At 37.4% G+C, this 24,257-nt stretch overlaps 1 protein-coding gene across 1 annotated transcript in view; it reads right to left on the bottom strand.

Moving 5' to 3' along the window:
• LOC138825447 (titin) overlaps positions 1-24,257 on the bottom strand; it is a 201,988-nt gene that overhangs the window by 81,976 nt on the left and 95,755 nt on the right. The window contains exons 112-148 of the mRNA XM_070020028.1: positions 23,984-24,126; positions 19,006-19,129; positions 18,253-18,519; positions 16,605-16,702; positions 15,697-15,865; positions 15,341-15,607; positions 14,977-15,243; positions 14,609-14,887; positions 14,108-14,516; positions 13,879-14,003; positions 13,514-13,780; positions 11,826-12,095; positions 11,435-11,737; positions 11,037-11,339; positions 9,928-10,115; positions 9,728-9,842; positions 9,340-9,624; positions 9,102-9,253; positions 8,168-8,315; positions 7,851-8,028; positions 7,058-7,179; positions 6,673-6,960; positions 6,275-6,571; positions 5,962-6,148; positions 5,306-5,421; positions 4,917-5,216; positions 4,433-4,732; positions 4,231-4,336; positions 3,910-4,106; positions 3,521-3,826; positions 3,142-3,420; positions 2,371-2,670; positions 1,954-2,256; positions 1,479-1,841; positions 858-1,160; positions 426-725; positions 35-331 (exon numbers count right to left, since the gene is read on the bottom strand). Of these exons, the coding sequence (XP_069876129.1) occupies positions 35-331; positions 426-725; positions 858-1,160; positions 1,479-1,841; positions 1,954-2,256; positions 2,371-2,670; positions 3,142-3,420; positions 3,521-3,826; positions 3,910-4,106; positions 4,231-4,336; positions 4,433-4,732; positions 4,917-5,216; positions 5,306-5,421; positions 5,962-6,148; positions 6,275-6,571; positions 6,673-6,960; positions 7,058-7,179; positions 7,851-8,028; positions 8,168-8,315; positions 9,102-9,253; positions 9,340-9,624; positions 9,728-9,842; positions 9,928-10,115; positions 11,037-11,339; positions 11,435-11,737; positions 11,826-12,095; positions 13,514-13,780; positions 13,879-14,003; positions 14,108-14,516; positions 14,609-14,887; positions 14,977-15,243; positions 15,341-15,607; positions 15,697-15,865; positions 16,605-16,702; positions 18,253-18,519; positions 19,006-19,129; positions 23,984-24,126 (8,721 nt within the window). The remainder of the gene's footprint in view (positions 1-34; positions 332-425; positions 726-857; positions 1,161-1,478; positions 1,842-1,953; positions 2,257-2,370; positions 2,671-3,141; positions 3,421-3,520; positions 3,827-3,909; positions 4,107-4,230; positions 4,337-4,432; positions 4,733-4,916; positions 5,217-5,305; positions 5,422-5,961; positions 6,149-6,274; positions 6,572-6,672; positions 6,961-7,057; positions 7,180-7,850; positions 8,029-8,167; positions 8,316-9,101; positions 9,254-9,339; positions 9,625-9,727; positions 9,843-9,927; positions 10,116-11,036; positions 11,340-11,434; positions 11,738-11,825; positions 12,096-13,513; positions 13,781-13,878; positions 14,004-14,107; positions 14,517-14,608; positions 14,888-14,976; positions 15,244-15,340; positions 15,608-15,696; positions 15,866-16,604; positions 16,703-18,252; positions 18,520-19,005; positions 19,130-23,983; positions 24,127-24,257) is intronic.

Here is a 24,257-nt window from a genome sequence, read left to right as displayed (position 1 = left end):
ATAGCCATATTGTTCTCAGATAACTCTTAAGTACCTTGTGGTTCAGCCACTGTAACAGGCCCTGTCTCTCCAGGGGGTCCTTCGCCAGCTGCATTGACGGCACTCACTCGGAGTTTATAATCAGCACCTTCTCGGATTTCTTTGACAGTATACTGACGGACCTTGATCATCTTCTCTGTACAGCGTGACCATTCGTTTGTGCCAACCAACTGCTTATCAACAAAGTAGCCAATAATTTCCCCACCACCATTGAAAGCTGGAGGTTCCCATTCTAGTTCAATTGTAGTAGCACTTGTGTCTGCAACTCTTGGAATAGGTGGCCCAGGTGGAGCTAGAATGAATGAAGACACACAAGTCAAACTCACTGATGGTTGTTAAATGTACAGAGGTATACTCTCACACTTTCTTTTTAAAGAATTACTTACAGATTGGGTCACGTGCTGTTTTGGGATCTGAAGGTGGACTGAACTTTCCAGGTCCAGCTGCATTTTCAGCACATACTCTGAAGACATAGGTGAGTCCTTCTAATAAGCCATCTACTTTGGTTTTCAAAGAACTCAACAGGCTTTTGTTGACACGAGACCAGTGTGTACTATTAACCTCCCGTTTTTCAAGCCAGTAACCCAAGATAGGGCTTCCATTATCTTTGGGTTCATTCCATTTCACCAGCATACTGTTGCTGGTGACGTCTTCCACATTGGGTTTATCAGGTGCATCGGGTGGTTCTGATAAAGAAAATAATAATATATTTGAATTTCCTAATATAACATAAGAACTTATTTTTACAAATTGTAGTAATGTATATGACAAAAATATACAGTAAAAAAAAATCAGACTCAATGCTAAAGGAACCTTACCAAATGGATCTTTTGCAACAAGGGGCTTTGAAACACATGGTGGTCCAGGTCCAAATCTATTTTCTGCTCTTACACGGAAGAGATACTCTTTTCCTTCAATCAGTTTTGTTACTGAATATTTGCAATGTCTAAGTGTTGATGTGACTACAATCCAGTCTGAGTCAGGTTTGGTTTTGTCTTTCTTTTCCAAAGTGTAGTTTATAATTTCACTGCCACCATCATCAAGGGGTGGTTCCCATTTACAGAGGACTGAGTTCTTCCTAATATCTTCAAATACAAAGTTGACCGGTGGTCCTGGTGTATCTGTTTCAGAGGAAAACAATGGTTAAACATTTGTATAGAAAATGTAAATTTGCCATAGAAAATGTAAATGTTATCGTGCTCCCTTGACATAACTTCTGGATTTCTTACATCTATCTTTCTATCAAATTAGCTAACAAGTAATAAGGTAACTTATTTATTAAATATACTCAGGAGATAAAATGTGGCTGGGAATTATTTATTGAAGCTATTTCTCCCTTCTTTTAATTATCACTTCTCCTCATTTATATGCTTTATTAAAACTCCTATTTTGCCTTCCCCCCCGCCGCCCCCACTGCAAGTATAGTTATAGGTATTTACCTAACACACTGACAGTACAAGGAGCTTTAGCAACACCATGGTCATTTTCAACTTTGATCATGTAGAGGCCATGGTCAGGTCTCAGAGAATCTCGAACACGCAGCTCAGATTCTCCTTGTTTACTGTTGTTGATACTCAAACGCTCTGTCAGGGGCAAGACAAATGGCTCTTCTTCTTGAACTTCATCCTTCTTCCTCCTAACTGGGGGTGCTGGTCGTTTCTTAATTTCCTCTGGTATAATGACGTTTTCATCTTTTAACCATGTAATAGTTGGGTAAGGTGATCCAGAAATGGTTGCATCAAGTACGATTTCATCCCCTCGTTTTACTTCTAGGCTTGTTCTCAAAATGACTTTTGGGGCATCTGGAATGATTAGAAACAAGAATTGTTTATAATGCTAATAAAAATATCTGACAAAAAATTGTCTCATTTATATTACATTGGCAGATCAGCACTCCATTAAACAAAAACATACCAATTGGATCTACAGCTTTAGTTGGAGGAGTGGCCCGAGAAGGTTCACCAATACCAGCAGCATTCTCTGCTCGTACACGGAATTGGTATTCCTTTCCTTCCTCGAGTCCTTTTGCTGTATAGGTCAGGACTGGAACCAGGTGTTCATTGCATCTCTTCCATCTCTCCTCACCTTTGGCAATTTTTTCTATGATATACCCCATTATCTTGCTCCCTCCATCATATAAGGGTGGCTTCCATGTAATAGTCATTGCCTTTGCTGTAGGATTATGAACCTCAACGTCTACCGGTGGATCAGGGGGTTCTGGAGATCAAGAAAAATAAAACTCAACCTGTTACTATTGGTAAACCACTTTCTTTGAACAAGCTTCCTTGAATATTAGTTCCTAATTATTTATACATTTATATTTAAACTTACGTTTTGGATCTTGAGCAATGATAGGATTTTTCAGTTCAATATATTCGCCTCCACCAATCTTGTTGACTGCTTTAACACGGAAGAAATATTCACCATTGGGTATGAGATCCTTTACTGTCCAAGACAGCTTGTTCTCACCAGACATGACTGGTATGTATGTCCTTCTCCCTGCTTCTCTGCGTTCCAGAACATAATGAAGAATTGGGCTTCCACCATCAAATTCTGGAGGCTCCCAGGTTAACTTACAAGAACTCTTGGTTATGTCACTTGCTTTAATATCTTTGCATGGACCAGGTAGACCTATTATAAATAAGGTTGATAATTATTATTGTAATCCTGAAATATTAGTTACCATTTGAGAGGAGTAATTTGGTACTAGAATATCCTTCATACTTCAGGGCATTGAGCATCTGTGGGCATTAACTACTAAATACAACATCAGCTCCAGAGTCTTTATGCTAAGCAAAAATAGCCCCACAAATTTCTAAATACTATTAAGGTAATTATGGAGGTTAGAAAATGATACTACCCCTGAATGTGAATTTATACAATTCAGAAATAAATCTTAGTCATTTAGTCATTCCTTGGGTATGCTCTGGCTTCTACTTAAATGGGATGTTGTATGCAAATAAAACAGGAAAAATAGTTTAACTAGCAATTTCATGTTTTTTGGTTTTGTCAACCCATTAAGCCATTTATACTAATACCAGAAAATTAATTCATTTCCCCAACATGTTAATAGTGACTGGTATTTCCCTAAAGAGTGATTACCTATGACTTTGACATTGATTGAGGCAGTTGCTGAGCCAAGCTTATTTTCCAGGGTAATGGTGTAAACGCCAGCATCTGCATGTATACTCTTGGGAACTTCAAGATGTGCCGAGAAGTGGTCATTTTTCATTGTTAATCTGTCACTTGCTTTAACTTCTTTGCCATCTTTGTGCCAGCTAACAGTTGGAACTGGAACGGCTCTGAAGGGAACAGGAATGCTTAACTTTTCACCTTCAATAACAACAATGTCATGAGTCTCCAGGTCAATTGTTGGCTTGCCTATAAATACAATCCCAAAGAAAAGAAGGGTAAGTAGGTCAAAATGCAATGCATGAATAAAAGCTTATGCTATTAACTATAAAAGGCACTGTGATCTTACAATCTGGGTCTTTAGCAACCACATTTTCGGAGATTTCAGATGGCTCACTGACACCAACAGCATTAACGGCTCTCACTCGTAGCACATATTCCTTGTCAGGAACGATGCCCTCTTCAACCTTGAATTTCAAGTCTTTTATTGGGCGAGAATTAACCCGCATCCATTTTTCTGTGCCTACTGGACACATTTCAACATGGTACCCTATAATAGGACTTCCACCATTTTTCTCTGGAGGCTTCCAAGCGATGGCAATGTGCTTTCGCCCAGCATCAGTCACATGCAGGTCGAGGGGAGGAGAGGGAGGACCTGAGAAAAGAAAGATACGTGTATAGTCATAATTTAACAATCAAGTTCTAGACCCTATCCTTTGTGTGACCAGCATCACTTACCTGTTGGATCTTCAATGGATAGGATTTCTGTAGGTTCACTGGGGTGACCAACTCCAGCTTCATTTTCTGCCCGAACCTGAAACTGGACTTCTGTTCCTTCAATGACGTCGGTTACTCTGAAGTTACAGTCAGGTCCTGAGGTCTTTCCAGCTTTCACCCAACGGGTACCTAACTTTTCTTTCTTCTCAATGATGTATCTATTGAGATAACACAGCCATTTCATTAAAATTACTTTAAAAAAAACCCCAAAGTTTTTAAAGTTGTAGTCAAAGTGTACATTTTTAAGTATACATTATTTTGTATGCAAAATTCAAGTTCTACCTCTGTATTGGTCTTCCACCATCATTTTTTGGTGGCTCCCATTTTAGGTCAACATGCCGTTTTGTCACATCAACTACTGTCAGTGCATAAGGTGGTCCAGGTGTGGCTAAAAGAAAAAAAAAATCAATGATTAGAAAAAACCAGCAGGAAAAGCGATCATCTGCTAAAACTGTTGCCTTGAAGATTAAATTGGAAAACCTACTAAAGGTGTCTTTGGCCAAGACGGAATCCTCGATTTCAGTGTAGTCACTTTGTCCTATAGCGTTTTCTGCAGCAACTCTGAATACGTATAAAGAGCCCTCGGTCAGTGGGCTCACAGTGCACTTGGTGTCCTTGACAGTAGTGTCCACTGTCTGCCAGCCTTTGCGCCTCACATCTCTCTTTTCCACAATGTAGTTGGTGATGGGGGACCCTCCATCTTTCTCAGGGACAGTCCATTTTAGGTCTGCTGTATTTTTTGTGATATTAATAACTTCAAGCCAACGAGGTGGTGATGGAGGATCTGAATAAGAAAAGAAAAATGAATTATTTTTATTGTCCAATTTTCAGTCTCCACAGAATGCTCTGGTAATCCCACTAAATAATAAGGCTAGAAAGTCAGGAGATTTCATGGTTTGTTTTTTTTTCATATTGTACTTTGTAGATAGACTTTAGAAGAATTATCTACCCCGGCCAGAATGACTTACAAAGTTTCTCTCTGCAAAGCACAGGGTCGCTGGGTTCACTGGGTTCACTTTCTCCAGCCTTGTTCACAGCTCTAACTCGGAATGAGTATTCCTGCCCTTCCATGAGTCCCTTGAGTAAATGCTCAGTGGTGGGAACCCCTTCAGCAACTCGGACCCAGTCATCAGTTCCAGTCTTTAGCATTTCAATGATGTAAGATTCAATCTTTGCCCCTCCATCATGTTCTGGCTTTGTCCAGTTCAAAACTAATGATGTTTTGCCTACATCTTTGACAGTTGGTTTTCCAGGAGGCCATGGAGGATCTGCAAAGCAATTAAATAATTATTTGCTTTGTTCAAAGGATATTAATATAATCCTCAAAATAACACAAAAAAATCACATCAATGAATACCTATGGGATCTTTTATTAAGATTGGTTCAGTTGATCTGCTTGGTTTTCCAGGTCCAGCCAGATTTTCAGCCAACACACGGAATCTGTATTTTTTCTTATTGGTGAGACCTTTCACTCTGAATTTGAAACAAACAAAACGTGCGACATCTTGGTAAGAAGCAATAACATATATTATTTATTATTTTATTTTTATTACTTTATTATTAAGTGGCTGTACAAAGAAGTTACAATTCTATATGTCAGGATATGAGTTCAATGCATTTTGTTCAATGCCATCCCTCCCATTTCCTCCCTCATTTTCCTCCTCATTCCATCCCTCATTTTCCTCCCATTTCATTCCTCCCCTCAAGATACTTAAATTGCATTTTAATCCACACAGGTTAGGGTTGACCAAGCATATTAACTAATTTTAATAACTACAATAATGATTAATTATAATATGCTAGAGGACCAAATACTGGAACCTCAATAAAGTATTGTATAGTTAATTAAGAAATATCTCCTTGAATGGATTTTATGTAATTCAGAAATGATGTGCTAAAAACTAAAACTCATTAGATTTTAACAACAGGAATAAGCACAAATTTTATCAAAAAGGAATACAGAACAGAGTGAAATTTTCACATTTGCACATATGATGGAGATTCTGGGCATACCTGTATGTTGTATCCTTTACTGGCATCTTATTGCATCGAACCCATTTGTCAGTATCAGGATCTAATCTTTCAACCCAGTATCCAGTGATAGGGCTGCCACCATCATCATCTGGCTCACACCATGTAAGAGTCACTGCATCTTTAGTGATGTCTGAGGGTTCTAGGCGAGTTGGAGGTCCAGGTGGATCTAAAGACACAATTATAATATAAAAAGTTATACATCCTATATATAAGTATGAAATCTAAATGCAAGTTTGACACAAGCTATGTGTGTGTGTGTGTGTGTGTGTATGTGTGTCCTTGAGAAACTTACCAAATTGGAATTTGGCTGTGATTGGAGTGGCTTGAACTGGCTCACCAACACCATACATATTTTCTGCAGCAACTCTAAAGATGTACTCTTTATTGGGTGTTAATTTGGTTGCCTTGAAGTTTGTGTCCTTCACAGTGGATGAGAGCTTATGCCACACTTCACTATCAGTTGCTCTTCTCTCCACTACATAGTTTGTGATCTTAGATCCCCCATCGTCTCGTGGTGGGTTCCATGTCAGAAGACATGACTCATTGGTTACATCTGTGATGTCAAAAGCAGCTGGTGGTCCAGGTTTATCTATGGATGACATTATATAGGGTGAAAAATCAGCCATGTTTTATTCAAGAAAGTAGCTAGAATGAGTTCTTGGTTCTTTTTGATATGGGAGTTTCCCTTACCTAAGACATTCACTTCTACCACAGCTGTGGCCCGGCCACAGACGTTCACGGCCTCTATGATGTAGGTTCCAGTGTCACTTCTCTTACTGTCCGTGATGGTCACTGTGGATTTTTTAGGAACATTTTCAATGGTGATTCTTGTGTCTGGCTTAAGAAGTGTATCAGCCTTTGTCCAAGTTATCTTTGGTTCTGGTTTTCCAGTTACAGTGGCTGGAAGTTCAATCTTTGTTCCAGCTTTTACAGTGAGACCAGCGAGGAGTTTCACATCGAGGAAAATTTCCGGGGCCTCTGAATTAGAGAAAATTATTTATGTGGTTAGCAAGTTCAAGCAGAAATAAACTCTAATTAAGCCTGAGGGGTAAGATAAAAGTAAGAAAACAAATACCTTGTGTGTCTACAGCCTGGATGTCTTCTGTGGGTTTGCTTGGCTTGCTGGCGCCTTGCCTGTTCAAGGCTTTCACCCGGTAGGCATACCACTTGCCTTCCTCAAGACCTGTCACTTCCATTCTGTTAGAAATGAAAACATTTGTACTGTTTTGAAGATAAACTGTTTTACTACCTAGTTGTCATGCATAATCTGTCCAAGATCTATGGCTCTTGACTACCTCTAGCTTTCAAGTTAAACATGGCCTGCTTCAGATATTATTATATAACTGCTTCAGAAATTAACATATGACTAATGAAAATATGGAACACAGGTATGTTCAGCAGCCTGTTTAAAATCAGATTCACTTGCTAGAAAAATTCTCAATGATAAAAATTCAACATTTTTCAAGGAAAGTCCATTTTCAGGAGTAAGAGTGAATATTTCTCATGGGCCTGATAGCTTTATTTTAAAATTTTTCTTTAACTTTTTTAGCTTTAAGTAGCTAAAGGGGTTGCCAGACAACAATGCAATATATGAATATAATCAATCTTTATCCTTGTCACCCCTTTCAATGCCTGCTAATTTAAAAAAATTTTTTTTGCCTGTCCTGGGACTTGAACTCAGAGCCTGGGCACTGTCCCTGAACTTTTGTTCAAGGCTAGCATTCTACCACTTGAGCTACAGTGCCCGCTTCTGGCTTTTTGTTTATGTGGTACTGAGGAATTGAACCTAAGGCTTCATGCATGCTAGGCAAGCACTCTGCCACTAAGTCACATTCGCAACCCAAGGTCTGCTAATTTTAAAAACTTACTTTGTATCTGCAACAGGTTCTCCACAGGCAACCCATTTATCAGAACCACGTGGACATTTTTCAACTATATATCCTTTGATGCGTGAGCCACCATCATTTTTAGGTGGGTCCCATGTGAGGAAGATGCTCTTGGCTGTCCGATCTCTCCATTTAACATTCTCGGGTGGGTCAGGTACCGCTATAACATTTTAAAGAGAAAGTTAGTTTTAGGCCATCTATCATATTGCCATCCTCTTTCCCTACAGCATGAACTGCAACTCTCACATCTAAAACAAATACCACAAGACTGGGTAAGAAATCATCAAAAATGATCTTACTTGCAGGAGCTGACATATTCACAGGTTCATCAGTATATGCAGGTTCACCAGGGCCACACTTATTACAAGCGCAGACTTTGAATAAATATTCTTTTCCTTGAACAAGATCTGGAACTGTGAATTCTAGATCAGTTACAAGGTCCATAACCTAGGACAGAGAAATGTACCTTAATGAGTTATTTTCTAGGAACTTTTGCTAAGTAAAAAGATTTATTTTATTTTTAACCATGAGTAGGGATATAAATGAATTTTTATTGCTGTATTTTTGAGACATATTACTATGATGTAGCACTGCCTGGTTTGAATTTATGGTCTTTCTGCTTCTCAAATGCTAGGATTACTGAAGTGCTCTACCAAACCTGGCTTGCTCAGAAATTTTGAATGGTAAGGACCATTTTCTTATTAGGTTTGTATTAAGGCAAAACTGCAAATACATAATACTATTTGACACCCAATATAATGAGGTCATACACATTGAAAAGATTATAAATAAAGAACTGGTTCCTCCTATCAGCTTAGTTATAAAAATTTGATTTTAATCAGGGTAGAGAATAGTAACTAGTAGACTGGAGTGCAGCTTAGTGGTATAGTTCTTGCCCAATGTGTGAGACTCTGGGTTGTATTTCTAGAACTGCCAAAAAATGTATGTGCACATGTATACTTTTGTACACACATAGGTACAGACATATTTACATATGTATATATACATAGTATACACATATAGTGACTAATATAAAGGAAGGAAGAAAAGAATTGCAGATGTTGCCATCTAAGGTAATCTAGTAGAGTGGGGAAAGAACATGACCACCATGGTAATTCTAATTCTTTAGAATGGCTTATTTTGCCATTTAGAATGGTTCCTTTTGCAAAATATTGTAGCCCAGATATATTTGCTTGACCTTCTGGAGTTGATGCATTACTAGACAAAACTCACTTTAGTCCATGTTTTCCGATTGAGTTCCCTCTTTTCAACAACATATCCAGTTAATGGACTTCCTCCATCGTCATCTGGTGGTTCCCAAGTCAAGTGGACGGAATCCTTGGTTATGTCACCATATTTTAGTTCTTTGGGTGCACTTGGGCGAGCTTAAACAATAAAAAGTAGCGTAAGTCAGTAGTATGGTTTAAGCCAGTATTTATTAATACTGCCAAACAAAACTTTTGTTCCTTACCAATTACATTGACGTTGATTTCCCCAGAAATTGCTTTCACTGGATTTTCTAATTTCAGTGTGTAAATGCCCTTGTCTGGACGTTCACTTGGAGAAATGACAAGTTCGGCATAGGCAGATAAGGTCTTCATTTTTATACGGTCCCCTGCTTCTAGTTCTTGATCTCCAAACGACCAGACTGCAGTTGGCCGTGGATATCCTGTACTTGGAACCAGGATCTTGATGGGATTCGGGACTACAACTTCCAGACCATCTTTAAATGCACTTAAATCCATCGTGGGTTCAACTACCAACAAAGGAGAGTTAATGAATTTCCAGTGGCACAATTAAGTTCCTAAAATAGCTACGTGCTATTCCTAACCCTGAAAAATAAAAAAATAGCTATTTACCAAATGCATCATCTGCAGTTAGAGGACCAAGAATCTCAGATGGATCTGAAACACCAGCTTCATTTTCTGCAGATACTCTATATAAATATTTATTTCCTTTTTGTAATCCAGTAACCTAAAATCATAAATTAATATTGTTAAAAACATCCACATCTCTAATGAAGATCATATAGTGAATATTTTAGATGCAAATTCCTTACTTTGTAGGTCAGTTCAGGAACAAGTTTCATATTGCAACGAATCCAATTATCTTTTCCTTCTTCACGTCGCTCAATAATATAGCCCAATATTGGGCTTCCCCCATCTTTTAGAGGAGGTTCCCATGTGAGCTGAACTGAGGATTGAGTCTGCTCAGAGGAATTTAAGTTCACAGGAGGACTTGGTCTCTCTAGAATGGGAGAAAAAATTGGAGAAATTTAGTAACTATTTTTTATTCTTTCTTTTTATTTATATTTTGCATTTCTCTGACACTTAATGGTGTCAATATTCTACTGGCCATTCATACAACTTCTTTTGAGAAGTGTTGTGACACTTTATTAACATATGATATAAACACTTCTACCAACCTCATCAAAATAACAGGTTTACTAAATTCACTGAATAAAAGTAAGCACAGGTTGCTACAATTTTACTCAAGGTTTTCTATGTTCTACTTCTTAATAAACTTTTATTTATTTATTTATTTTTGCTGTTTGTCTTGGGGCCTGAACTCTGGGCCTAGGCGCTGTCCCTCAGCTCTTCAGCTCAAGGCTAGTGCTCTACTACTCGAGCCATAGCACCACTTGTGGCTTTTTTGGCTAATGTGGTACTGAGGAATCAAACTCAGGGCCTCATGCATGCAATGCAAGCACTCTACCACTAAGCCACCTTCCCAGTCCCAACTTTTATTTAATTTGAATGTCTAACTATTAGGGCTAATTTCTTGACTTTATGCAATATTTATTTTCTCTTTTGGAGAGAGAGGGTGTCTTGGGACCTGAACTTAGGGCCTAAGAGCTGTTGCTGATTAAGTGGTCAAGGCTAGCACTTTACTACTTGAACTACAGCTCCACATCCAGTATTTTGATGGTTAACTGCTAGGGCTGGCTTCAAGCCACAATCCTCAGATCTTAGCCTGCCGAGTAGCTAGGGTTACAAGCATGAAACACCAGCATCCATTTATTTCTTCTTCCCTCTCTCCTTCCCTTCCTCCCTCCTTTCCTTCCTCCCTCCTTCCCTTCTTTCCTTCCTTCCTTCCTTCCTTCCTTCCTTCCTTCCTTCCTTCCTTCCTTCCTTCCTTCCTTCCTTCCTTCCTTCCTTCCAAGCTTACCAATTGGATCAGCGACTTTGACAAAAGGTGTGGCTGCACTTGGTTTTCCTACTCCAATTCGGTTTTGGGCTCTGACACGGAAACTATACTCTTGGCCTTCCACCACATCAGTGACAGTTGCAGACAGGTCTTCTGCCCTTACAGTCATGGCAGTATCCCATCGGATAGAAGTCTTATCCCTTAATTCAATGACATAGTTTGTGACTTCAGCACCTCCATCATATTCTGGTGGTTCCCATGTCAGTGAGACACCAAATCTGTTCACATCAGTGATAGCTACATTCAGAGGGGGGCCTGGAACATCTGGATATCACAAGACCCAAACACGAGTTTAGTTTACATTGGAAATAAAAGCAAAGATAAGCAAGTTGGTTTTGAGTTACTTAAATATTTCTTACCATATTTACTCCTTGCCTCTACAGGGCTGTCAGTTTCCACTGGCTCGCCAGTGCCAACTCTGTTTCTTGCACTCACACGGAATAGGTACTCGACGCCTCCTTTCTGTAATCCAGTGACAGTAAATTCACAACTGTCCGCACGGTCAGTGGCCAGCACCCAGGTCTTTCTCCTGATGTCACGTCTTTCAACAACATAGCCTATGATCTTGCTTCCACCATCTGTTAATGGTTCTTCCCAAGCGAGGCTCACTTCACCATCAAAGGTTTCAGTCACTTCTAAGTTCCGCACTGGCCCAGGAACATCTAAAATTTATATAGAAAGAAGTTGTAGTACATTATCATGCCTTTACGTTTTACTGTGCCAATCGAGTCTAAGTCACTCAAGGCTTACCAATAACTTGTAAGTTGATGAATGCTTCTGCTTTTCCATGTTTATTCTGAAGCACAATTTTATACCTTCCCCTGTCTCCTTTCTTGGCTTCTAAGATTCTGAAAGAAGTTTGCTCAGTGGTAGTATCAACAGTTTTTGAAGACAAAGCTTCATTTTCTTTAAACCATTCTGCTTCTGCTTTGGGGTAGGCATCATAGGGCACCACCATTGTCAGAGGCTGGCCAGCATCAACCACAAGATCTTGATCAGCTGTCTTGATTTTAGGTGCAGCTAGTGAAAAACATAACATAGGAGTGATTTTGAGTTACACACTATAGTTAAACTATAGCATAGCTTCTTGTTTTTTTTATTATTATTATTATTTATTATTATTGTCAGTTGTGGGGCTTCACCTCAGGGCCTGGGCACTACACTTCAGCTTTTGTGCTCAAGGCTAGCTCTCAACTACTTTGAACCACAGTCCCATTTCCAGTTTTTTTTTTTTTTTTTTTTTTTTAGGTGGGGGGTGGTTAATTAATAGAAGAGTCTCCTGGACTTTGATGCCTGGGCTGGTTTTGAATCATGATCCTCAGATCTCAGCCTTTTGAATTGCAAGGATTACAGGCATGAGTCACCTGGCCAGCATAGTTGCTTTACTATGCAGTTTTTAACTAATATTAGTAGCATACTCTTGGAAGTATGCCACAAAAACTTTACAGCTGAGAGCACTATGAACTATAGAGTTCAAATAGCTTCCCAACCCCCACTTCCAATCATCAGCCTTTCAAAAGTAAGGGGTTGGAGGCATAGTTGGTATAGCATCAGCCAATGAATGAAAGTGTCAGCTGCCAAGTTTAAGTTCTAGTCTTGGCAAAAAATATAAAACAAAACAAAAATATGAAAGTAAAGATTGGATATAGCATAATATAATAAAATATACATTCTTCACCAAAAAGTTACGTTAAAAGACTTAGAATGGTGTGAATATGTTCCTATACACACACACAATAAGTTCTGTGCACTTAGTACAAAATGAATCAGATAACTTTTTCCTAATGTGCAAGAGATACATGAATGGCTTGTTCATTATGATAATTCAGAAGGGTATCTTGAGTCAAAATGAAAAAAAGACCTAAAATGCCCACAAAGGCTGCAAAGTAGAAGATTGCTAGTCTGCCATTACGAAAGGTTATTTCTAGGAAATAACCTTAATGAATGTATGGTCAGAGACTATCCAAGGTTCATATGAAGATGAATACCTTTAATGACCTCTTGCTCAGGACACAACTTCATAATAAAAATTAGAATAGCTAACATTATTGACAGGGCTTACTTTTACTTAGTAACTGTACAATCTGAAATCTACATATCAAATGTGATGATGGGGGAGTAGCTTTTATTTATCTGTTTTAATTAATTAATTAGTTGTTATTTTTGCACAGTCCCTGGGGCTTGAGCTCATGACCCAGTGCTCTCACTTGACTTTTCCACTCAAGATTGGCACTGGAACTCTACCACTTGAGCCATTACTCCACTTTCAGCTTTTTGCTGGTTAATTGAAGATAAGTACCTCTCAGAATTTTTTCACCCCAGGGCTGGCTTTGAATCTGTATCTTCAGATCTCAGAATCTTGAGTAGCTAGGATTATAGAAGTGAGCCACTGGCACCTGGCTAGTAAGAATATTTTAAGATCCAAATTAAAGACTTACCTGCCAGTTCAAGTTTAGCTCTGGCTTCTTTGTCTTTGGCAATAAATCTGTATTCACCCTGGTCACGGGGCTTAATGTCACAAATCTGTAGCCTGTGTATTTTTCCTTCACTCATCATCTGGTGTTTGTCACCTTGGACAACAATCATATTATTTCTCAGCCATTGAACTTCTACCTTATCTTTATTGAGCTCAGCGAAAAAGACAACGTCAGCACCCGGGGCTTCCAGAATATCTTGAGGAGGCCTGATAATTTCAACTGGGATTTCTGGGAAAGAATAAGTAATAACATATAAATACACTAGTATTTTGACTGGCATTTAAAGATTTGCCATTAATCGAATCATTACTTTACTGAATATATACCTTCTACAAAAAGTCTAGCCCGAGACTTTCTGTCTTCTACCCCACAAGCATATTCACACTCATCATCCAGTCTGCAGTCTTTTATAATGAGCCTGTGGATACTTCCATCTTTTTCAAATTTGTATCTAAAAAAGAAATGGAATTATTGGTTAGCTTATACAGAGACTGCTAACATTGTCTAAAGTGTACATATAACTACAGAAAGAGAACCAGAAGTTTTCCTGCATACTTTTTGCCTTCTTTGATTTCTCTCCCATTTCGGTACCATTTTACATTTGCTTTCTCTCTGGAGAGCTGGCAGGAGAAGACAGCGTCATCAAACTCGGTGACAGTCTGGTCTTCCAAGTGTTCCACAAATTCTGTGGGGGCTTCTATGATGAGCAGCTCAGCCACAGATTTATCCTGTCCAGCTGTGACAATGTATTCCCCTTCATCTGGGAAGCCACAATCTTTGATGATTAGAGAGTGTTTGTATTTATCAATTCGATACGATATGCGGTTGTCAAAAGCCACTTCTTCCCCATTTTTGGTCCACTTCAGTGTTACATTAAGACGATTCACTTTGCACCAGAATGTAACAGATTTCTTCTCCATTGTTTCAATATCTTTAAGAGGCTCAATAATCCTCAGATCTTCCTCTGTTGTAAGAAGAGAAGAATAATGTGGATTTTAGTTGTTTCCATAATAGAAACCAATGGCAAACAATTCTGATATTACATAAATGACTTACCTTCTACAATGAGATCAGCTGCACTTTTAACATTTTCTCCTCTATGATTGGTCAGAGACACCCTGTAGTTGGCTTGGTCATCTAATCGTGCATCTCTGATTCTAAGGGTGTAGACCAGATCTTTCTGTAGAATGATGTATTTTGAGCTATCAAATATGGCTTCTTCATTCCTGAACCATTTGGCTTTAGCACCTTCAGTATTGACTTCACAGTTGAAGACAACTTCTTGCTGTTCCTTCACCCGGGTGTCCTTAAGAGGAACTATGATCTTGAGTTTTTCTGCAAGTAATCAAGCAGATCTTATAGCATGAAGAGGGGCTAAAGTAGTAGAAACAATGAGAAAAACCTAAAGGCAAGAGCAGACTTACCAATCACTGTCAAGTGAGCGGCTGCTCTGGCGGCGCCCACCATGACCACGTAAGTGCCCATATCTTGTAATGTGGCATCTTTCACCACTAAGACTCTCTTTTTGCCGTCAGCAATGATATCGTATTTATCTCCAGATTCAAGTGTCTGATCGTCCCTCTTCCACTGGACTTCAAAGCTTTCCTTTGATATTGTGCAGACAAATTCAGCCTTTTCTCCTTCAAGTATTTCAAGGTTTTGAGGCTTTGAGAGGAATTCAGCAGCAAGCTCTGGCAAACAAAAGTTGCAATATATTAAAAACTCAGTCCTTCCTCCTTAAGTATGAATTTAAAAAATGACAATGTGATTTCGTTGTGATTTTCATACCATGCACTTTGACCTTGCCATCAGTTTGAGAGCTTGGGAGTCGACAGTTATAGCTGCCAGCATCCTCAAGGTTAGCATTCTGAATGATCAGGATTCTCTTCCTTCCATCAGCAAGGATTTCAAACCTTCCTGTTTCAATGATCTCTTCATCACCTTTGTACCAAACCACTTCTGCTCCAGGCTTAGAGACCTCGCACACAAGTTTTATGGTGTCTGTTTCGCTAACCTCTACATTGGCAAGATTTTTTGTAAAGACAGCTTCTTCTTCTGCAATCAGAATATTACAAGTCCGTTGAGCTGGAAATTATTATCTTACCTAACACATACATTTCAGTAAAGAAAGCCTTCACTCTTACCTAGGACTGTCAGCATGCCAGATGTCCTTGCTGTTCTGACTTCACAGGAATATTCAGCCTCATCGTTCAGTAGACATTTGTTGATGACAAGAATGCGTACTGCCCCCTTAGATATTATGTCGTACTTTTTGCCCTTTTTGATTTCAGCACCATCTTTAAACCATTGAACCTATATTAAGATACGTTTCTCAATCAGTTTTTGTATTGTTTCTTGCCATGGGTATCCCTTCAATGAACTAAGAACTTGAATTTATCAGAAAGCAACGAATGGGACATACTGATTTAAGGGGTAAGGTGGGATGTATGAATATAAATTTAAAACCAAGAATAATTTTACCTTTTACTATTAAGAGAGTAACATATTTTGACCCTTATAGAGAAAGCATTTTTTAACAAAAAATCTTGCATTGAAGTCAGCAAAACAGACACTATAAATGTGGTTTGTGAAGTGTCCACCAAAGGAAGATACCCATTGTTAAAAATAATGGTGCCATATAAGTTTAGAGCCATGGAAGGCCTTAGGCATCATATAGACTAATTCCTTCTATGTGGAAAAAGAGACTTAGCAAATGAAGGAACTTGGAACTTGTAACCAGAGGAACTTAGTTGGGGGAATGTGAAATTGCTGATATTTGATCATTTGTGATCAAAGAAAATAGCAATTCCACAGAGATCAGAATAATATTTGAATCTCTTATGAGTCAATTACTTTTCAAATAACAGGAAAAGAATGACACTAAAAAAAGAACAATTGAGTACATTTCATACCAAAATAATCTTTGAAACTAAACTAGTGATAGGAAGTTTTACTTTCTTCTTTTCCTTTTTTCTTCTATTTTTGGCTAACCCCAAAGGAAATATAAAGTTTTTTGACAATACAAGACTGCAGGTATAGTAAAATCACAGACCTTAGCATTTTCCCGGGAGATTTCACATTCAAACCGAGCCATTTCTTTTTCTTTAACTTGTAGGTCAGTAAGTGGTCTTAAGAATTCCACATGAGGAGCTGTAAAAAAAGTTTCATCAGAATTCAAAATAAGGTTGCTAGGAATTTGTTATGAGATTACTACAGTGAACTACATTAAGAAAAATGTCCTTTTGCAAGGATCCGTCCATCTAAATGGGTTACAATGGATCTTGGAATCACTTGGAGATGCCATTCAGGCATGATGCCTTACTTTTCATGTATTTATGTAGTTTATATACTATTATGAGGCATTCTATATGTCCATCTCAGCTTTTTTGGGTGATAAGAAAAATCTTCCATGATGGTGTATCAGAATTGAAAGATATTGAAACACTAGTACAAAAGAAAAATTGCCTTAAAGCAGCCAGCATAGTCTTTGAGAAATTAGTAAAATTCAAAGAGAAGACAGCTTGAAGCACTGTGACCAGCTTTGTTATGGCTACCAGGCATGACTATAATTGAAGTCAGTTAAATTCTGCATTTAAAAAAGCTCAGCTTCAAAGGTGTCACATATAATAAGTCAGGCATAAAGTTTCTTAATGCAACCAACTCTGTTTTGTATGGAAGGGTGATTTTGATTTTCATTCTGTTTTATAATCTCTAGAATTCAGTTGATGTCTAGGATTAGGGAACTGCCTTCTTGCCCTTCTTTTTTTTTTTTTTTCAAAGCTCCTTGTGAGTCCTTTCCAAGATGGCTGTTCTTGGTCACTGAGATTCTGGCTGGTAGGCTTGATGATAGGCCATTGCAGCTTGCTCTTTTTGGAGTGGAGGTAGATGACAATGGAAGAAGGTGACCCAAGATGCTACTCTGACTTAAGCTAAATAACAGTAACCACAAATGGAAGAAATAGCACAATACAAGAGGAATGAAGCACAGTCAGGGCCATTAGGTTTTAGCTGTTGACAGATGAAAAGCAACTACACCAAACAAATATTGCACAAAAATACACACTGAAAAATGTCCTCACTGAACAGATGAATGAATGAAACAAATGAGTTAACATGCTGCATTATGAACAAAGACATTATTTTTCACCAGAGGAAAAAGTAATGCTAAAAACCATTAGAGCTCTTTCTTCATGGAAATTATCTAGGACTCAAAGAATCCAAACCTTGCTTCAACTTTTCAAGCCTTCTTATTCTCAGAAATTGAATTTTGTAATGGGCTTTATCTCAAGTATGCTCCTATTCAAATGAATTTCACGCTCACTTTCTACTTGTTCCTTATGTCTGAAAATTTATTTTGTTTACAAATGAAATTATTTTCACATAAAAACAGGGTTCCTTAACTTTTCTTATTCTTGTTATCATTCATGTAAAGGATTTTCATTCAGTAGGCTTAGCCCATGTAGACAGAGAGCACCTCTGCTCACTACTCCAAGAAAAGAAGCAGAGCCAAAAGTGATTGATACAGATGTTTTTGTAAAAGACATACAAATGATTTTGTAAAACACATAAAGGATCAGGTTAGGTCAGTATTGATGCTGTGAATTGTCAAGAAATGCAGCTGGGACAAGAGAGACATGCAAAAAGTGTTTTCGCTTGTTATAAAGAGTTGAAAATGACAAGTCCTATGTAAGAATACTTACGCACAACATTCAGGTTACAGGAAGTCTTAAAATCTTTAGCATCGCAAGTGTATGTTCTGATATCCTCTGGGGTACAGCCATGTATGATAAGTTTTCTGACCCTGCCATCAGCGACAATTTCATACTTCTTGCTTTTGAGGATTTCTGTCCCATTTTTGAACCATTTCACCTTTGCATTTTCTCTCGATACTTCACACTCCAGAACTGCAGTGGCTTCCTCTTCGACCGTCTGGTCCTCAAGAGGCTTAGTGAATTCAACGGGGGGTTCTGAAAGAATCATACTCATTAGCCATGGAATTTCCTTTCCCTTTTCTCCAGAGTTCTGGCACTTTCTCAACCTCTTTTTGGCATCTCCAGGGGTTATTCATTTGTATTCATTAGGTTTGACTCAGGTATTTTCCTCTAATAATGATGTTTTATCATTACTTGCACATACAGAGGAAAATCATTTTTAAGAATTGTGAAACACCAAAGAAATCATTGACAACTCATGGTTAATAAGGTGAGGATCCATAATTCTTCTCCTAGCTGTTTTTTAAATTAGTCAAATACACAAGAAAATAGAAATGGATTTTTTAAAAAATAATAATTTATAAAATATTTTGTTAGGCCTCAAAATAAAACCAGATATTATTTTGCTATTTGGTTGATTTTCGTTATCTATGAAACTAAATACAAAAAAAGATAATTGAGAGTGAGCATTATTTCTGAACGTGTGCACTATATATGTCTTTAAATAAGCCTTATAGTTACCTTTCACAAAGAGATTGGCTTGAGTTTTGAAGTCCTTTGCTGTTAGTTGGACTTCACCAGCATCTTCTAATTTCACATCCCTCAGGGTTAGTGTATGGACTCTTCCTTCTGAACGTGTGACCACCTAGTTTTATTTATTTAGAAAAGTGCAATTTAAGAATATATAAAAGTATACTTTGGAAAGCAGTATGGAGGTTCCTCAAAAGACTTCACATAGAGCTCCCCTATGACCCAGCAATCCCACTTTTGGGCATTTACCCAAATGTTTACAAACAAGACCACACTAAAGCTACCAGCACAACTATGTTTATTGCAGCATTATTTACCATAGCTAAGATATGGAACCAACCCAGATGTCCCTCAGTAGATGAATGGATCAAGAAAATGTAGTATATATACACAATGGAATTCTATGCCTCCATCAGAAAGAATGACATTGCCCCATTTGTTAGGAAATGGAAAAACTTGGAAAAAATTTTATTAAGTGAAGTAAGCCAGGCCCAAAGAAACATAGGTCCCATGTTTTCCCTTATTTGCAATATCTAGTATATGTATAAGTCAAGCGGAAAAGGTCAGATAATGTGATGTTAGGAAAATGAACCCTTAGATATGTATTTTAATGTTTTTCTTTCATGCATTTGTTTCTAACGCATTTATAAGATTATTTCTTTGTTGCTTTGTATGTCCCTCCCCCACAGTATAACCCCTGCTTTCACTATATTTGATGTCAGTATAACTTGTGGAGGAGATGGGGAAAAACAAGTCATTTAAGGATACAGGTGGACCTGTTCCAACAATGAGAAGTACAAGTTGTCATGTCGAAAACGAGCTTTACAATGTTGGTGCGAGGGGGGGGGGCGGAGGGAGAGGATTGGATGGGGGGGAGGCTGGGAAGGGATGTGAAAGGTAAACAAAGGAGGAAGCTGCAATGCTTGATAAGAAATGTACGCATTATCCTGCCCATGTAATTGTAATTGTAACCCCTCTGTACAGTATGTTCACAAAAAAAATAAAATAAAATGAAAAAAAAAGAATATATAAAAGTATGATTCCCATATATAGGCTAACTTAATTGATTTAGATAATAGCGTTAAATAGAGTCATCCAACTTGTTTTATAATCATATGTATAACATATATTTATTTTATATTTTATATATTTGGCAATATATACATATGTTTAGCAATATGAACTCAGGTCCCTATGTTTGCTAGGTAGGTGCTATACTGCTTGAGCTCTGTTCCTAGCTCAGTTTTTGCTTTAGCTATTTTTCAAAAGGGTTCACATTTATGCCTGAGCTAGCCTAGACATGGCCCTTCTCTTTATGCTTCCTGCATAGTTGGGATAATAGGACTAGCTTTTTATTGTCCATGATAGGCCTCAAATTGCAATCTTCCTGATTTCTGTCATGGAGAGCTAGGTATGAACCACTATTCCCAGGTGTGTGTGTGTGTGTGTGTGTGTGTGTGTGTGTGTGTGTGTGTGTAATTTTAACAAAGTGTTTCAAATCCCTTAAGAAAATTCCAGGCTCTCATAGTTACTTTTTTTTTTTTAATTTGTCTGACAACATTGTCACCCATCTCTCTTAATCATAGTTACTTTTACATAACTACTAGGTGACTTTTTATGTTGAACTTGCCGAGGCCAATTTCTATTTGTATGTATGATCTTATTAAAATCTATGTACTTATGCCTGGGTACTGGTGGCTGACACCTGTAATTCCAGCTACTCAGGAGGAGACAGTCTGAGGACTGTGGTTCAAAGTCAGCCCAGGTAGCAAAGGTCATGAAATTTTATTTCCAAGTAACTACTAAAAAAGCAGGAAATGGAGCTGTGGCTCAAGTGGTCATATGATAGCCTTGAGTAAAAAAGCTCAGAGACAGGGCCCAGGCCCAGAGTTCAAGCCCCAGGATTGGCACATATATTTATATTTTTTTAAATCTACATATTTTTATTTCCTTACATTCTGTTATTCAGTTTACATATGAAAAGGAACCTAAAAAAGTTAAAAGAGAAAGAAAGAATGTTTGGATATAGTCACCTGAAAGCTGATTTTCTTTCTTTCCCTCTCTCTTTTTAATTGCAAGGTATTTACCATGCCACACTAAGCTAGATTTTGTCCTGTTTTTTGTTTTGCAAACCAATTAGAACTGTGATTAAAATAATTGTATGATTTCTTAATCTTTTTTTGAAACTACAAATGAAGATGTTGACTCCTGTCCTCTTTTCCTGTGTTTGAGCCTCAGTACTGAAAAGTCAAATATGTCTATGATATTCTTAGCAGGAGATCACAATAGCCCAATCGCTGCATAGGACCATAAATAAAGAAGCATATCAAAATAAATTCTAAAACCTGGAAACAAGAGGTTCTTTGTAGATCCTGTATGTGGTTATTTCTACTTTTTTCTTTCTTTTAGTTTTCTGTACACTTTGTCTTGGAAATAAGCTCATCTGATCTGTAGAAGGGAAAGGGAATCACAGAAACTGCAGGACAAAGGATTACTAATACAACAATGATACTCACTAGTCATTGTGCAGGAAATGAACTTTATAACTTGGGCAGGAGGAGAGTAGGGAGTGGTAAATGCAAGAAAACAAGGGAGGAGGTTAACAGTGTTTAAAAAGTAATGCACTCATTACCTTACTTTCGTAAATGTAACTCCCCTGTTTATCACCTTTATCTCTTTTTTTTTTTTAATTAAAAAAAGAAAAAAAGGTAGTGGGGCTCAGATAGGGCCATCCTGGTAGTAAAGACAATGGTACTGGTCTTACATCCAGACCTACCTTCTAGAATGCCTAAAATTGTATACCCTGTCATCAAGATTGGTTTTGCCTTGCTTAAGAGTTCACCTAGAGTTAAGAATTATGTAAAAGTTTTTTTCCTCCTACTTGTTATATTTTTAATAAAGGAAATAATTAAGAATATAGTTTCACTGAAAAGTATTTTCCTTAATGGAGTGCAGGACATGTTATTCCTATAATTACTTTCATAATTGAGAACATCAAAGTTAGAACTGAATATAACTCATGACTATTTCTTTTTTTTTATTGTGAAAATACCATAGAGAGGGGTTACAATTACATGGGCAAGGTAATGAGTACATTTCTTATCAAGCATTGCTGCTTCCTCCTTTGTTTCCCCTTACCATTCCTTCCCATTTCCCCCTGCTTCCCCCAACCCGCTCATGACTATTTCTAAAAAGTCTTTCCATTTCTAATCCATGCATAAATATATCTTATCTATTAATGTACTGCTTTGGAAAGAGATATATAAGTAACATGAAGGCATGTGAATAGAAGTATTTTGGAGTGGCTGTAGTAAAGGATTAAAATTCCTATGCCAAGAGAGACACAAAGAAGTGTCTAGAATTATTGTAAACTGATCTTTTCTAATTTTAGGAAACAATTTTAGTGATATAAGGGACCATGAAAGAAATGTGAATAAGATTTTTAGAAACACGCTTTTAATTTAAAATAGCATAGTTTTTACATTAAGATTAAAATAGACATGTTTTTTCTTTTTTCTTCTTTCCTTTTTGTTGTGGAGACTGACTTTTTAATGAAAAGCTTTAATCTTATCAAAAGGTATTTATTAACACAACAATAATAGAATTTATCCTTAAGCAGTATTAGAAATTTAAAGGTCAAGAAAGAATTATGGGAAGTCTACTGATTCTTTGCTTCCAGACATGAATTAATTCACATTTAATAGAAAAAAATGTACATTTTTAAATCAGCAAGCTTAAAGTGGAGATAACCCAATCACCCAGGTCAGTATTTATAGAGACTTTGCTGAAAGGAAAGTTTTCTAATGTGTAAATTAATTTTCATTCTACAACTGGATTATACTGGTGCTTTTCATAGTTGGTAAAAAAGGAAAACCACTGGTCCTTATGGTTTGTATGACCATTTAGTTACTTCAGTAGAATACTAGTTGATTTTTAAATTATACTTTTGAGCAATTTTTCAAAGGCATTGTCTTCAAATACTTCAGTAAATTTTGTGGCTTTATGTTAAAAAATCTTCTTTTAATTATATATATTTAATTTTTAAAGTTTGATTTGTATTAGAGCTCTGATATATACTTGATATTATTTGTGATTTTAGAATGAAGGTAGAAGATGGACTGTTCTATACTTTTTATCCCAACTTATACTGGACATTTATTTTAAGGACTCAAAATTAAAGATGAATTAGCCAGCATATATAAATATATACAGTAATTTGATGAGGAGATAAAATATATAGGTCAATTAGGCAAAGTTTACTTGGGGCATATCTGTATAACCACTTTTGCATTGACTTATGGGTAAAATATTGGGCCTAGAAAAAGTTAGTAAAAGCTTATAGCAAGAATTGGTTATTTATTCAAAATTCCTAAAGGTTACTTGTTCATATATGTGGATGACCACAGAACCCTTCTTTCTTGTCAGTACCACCAGCTGCACTTTAAATAGTCTACTTGCATTCCAGAATTCACACAGACCAAAGCACTTGAATATTAAAAATAGCTTTGGAAAAATGCCTGAGGAGCAAATCTGCCCAGAAGTTATCTCAACTACTTGATAACTGCCTGACATGGAATTTCAGTCTTCTCCTCTTAATCCCCTTATATGCTGAACACTAGATAGCATGGAGAGAATTAGTCTTAAAACTTCAAGTACACTGCTATTGAAGATCTTCCAGTTGGAAAGACTTCTTTGATTCTTCAAGTTACTCTAACAAGCTATCATTGCTAGCCAACTTTTTATTCGATTTCTGTAAAGATACCATCAAGCTAAACCTAACATGAATCTTCCCCACCCCAAAAATCTGTTTTATAGTTTCAGCAGAAATCAAACTAGACAGAGGAGAAAGGCCAAGGTAGAGTTGGAGACATTTGGAAGTTCAAAGAACAAAGAAAAAAAGAAAACAAAGATAGAAGAGCTCAAGGGAAAAAGAAAGGGTTAGAAAAGGCCAGTATTGCCTGCATTTTACCTTATCGCTGGGCTCCAATTTCTTTCCTTTGAGATACCATTCCACTGGGATATCCTCATAAGAGAGCTCACAGTCAAAGGTGGCTGTTTCGCCCGCAGTCACCGTGACATCCTTTAGAGGCCTCAGAAGACCAATTACCCGTGCTTTACGGGAGGAAAGATAAAGCTTTGTGTTACTCATGTTGTAATTCCAAAAGAGTAAGTAGGCCTAGTTTTTGATCTTCATGGTTGCTTTCTTCAAGAAGGAAGGAGCCACAAGACTGGCCTCTGTTTTA

This window comes from Dipodomys merriami, unplaced genomic scaffold (genome assembly GCF_024711535.1).
Source record: "Dipodomys merriami isolate MVZ:Mamm:240054 unplaced genomic scaffold, mDipMer1.0.p SCAF_1, whole genome shotgun sequence".
NCBI classification, from domain to species: domain Eukaryota; kingdom Metazoa; phylum Chordata; class Mammalia; order Rodentia; family Heteromyidae; genus Dipodomys; species Dipodomys merriami.
The sequence above is the reverse complement of the archived record's forward strand: the minus strand, read 5'-3'. Positions and strand labels throughout refer to the sequence as shown.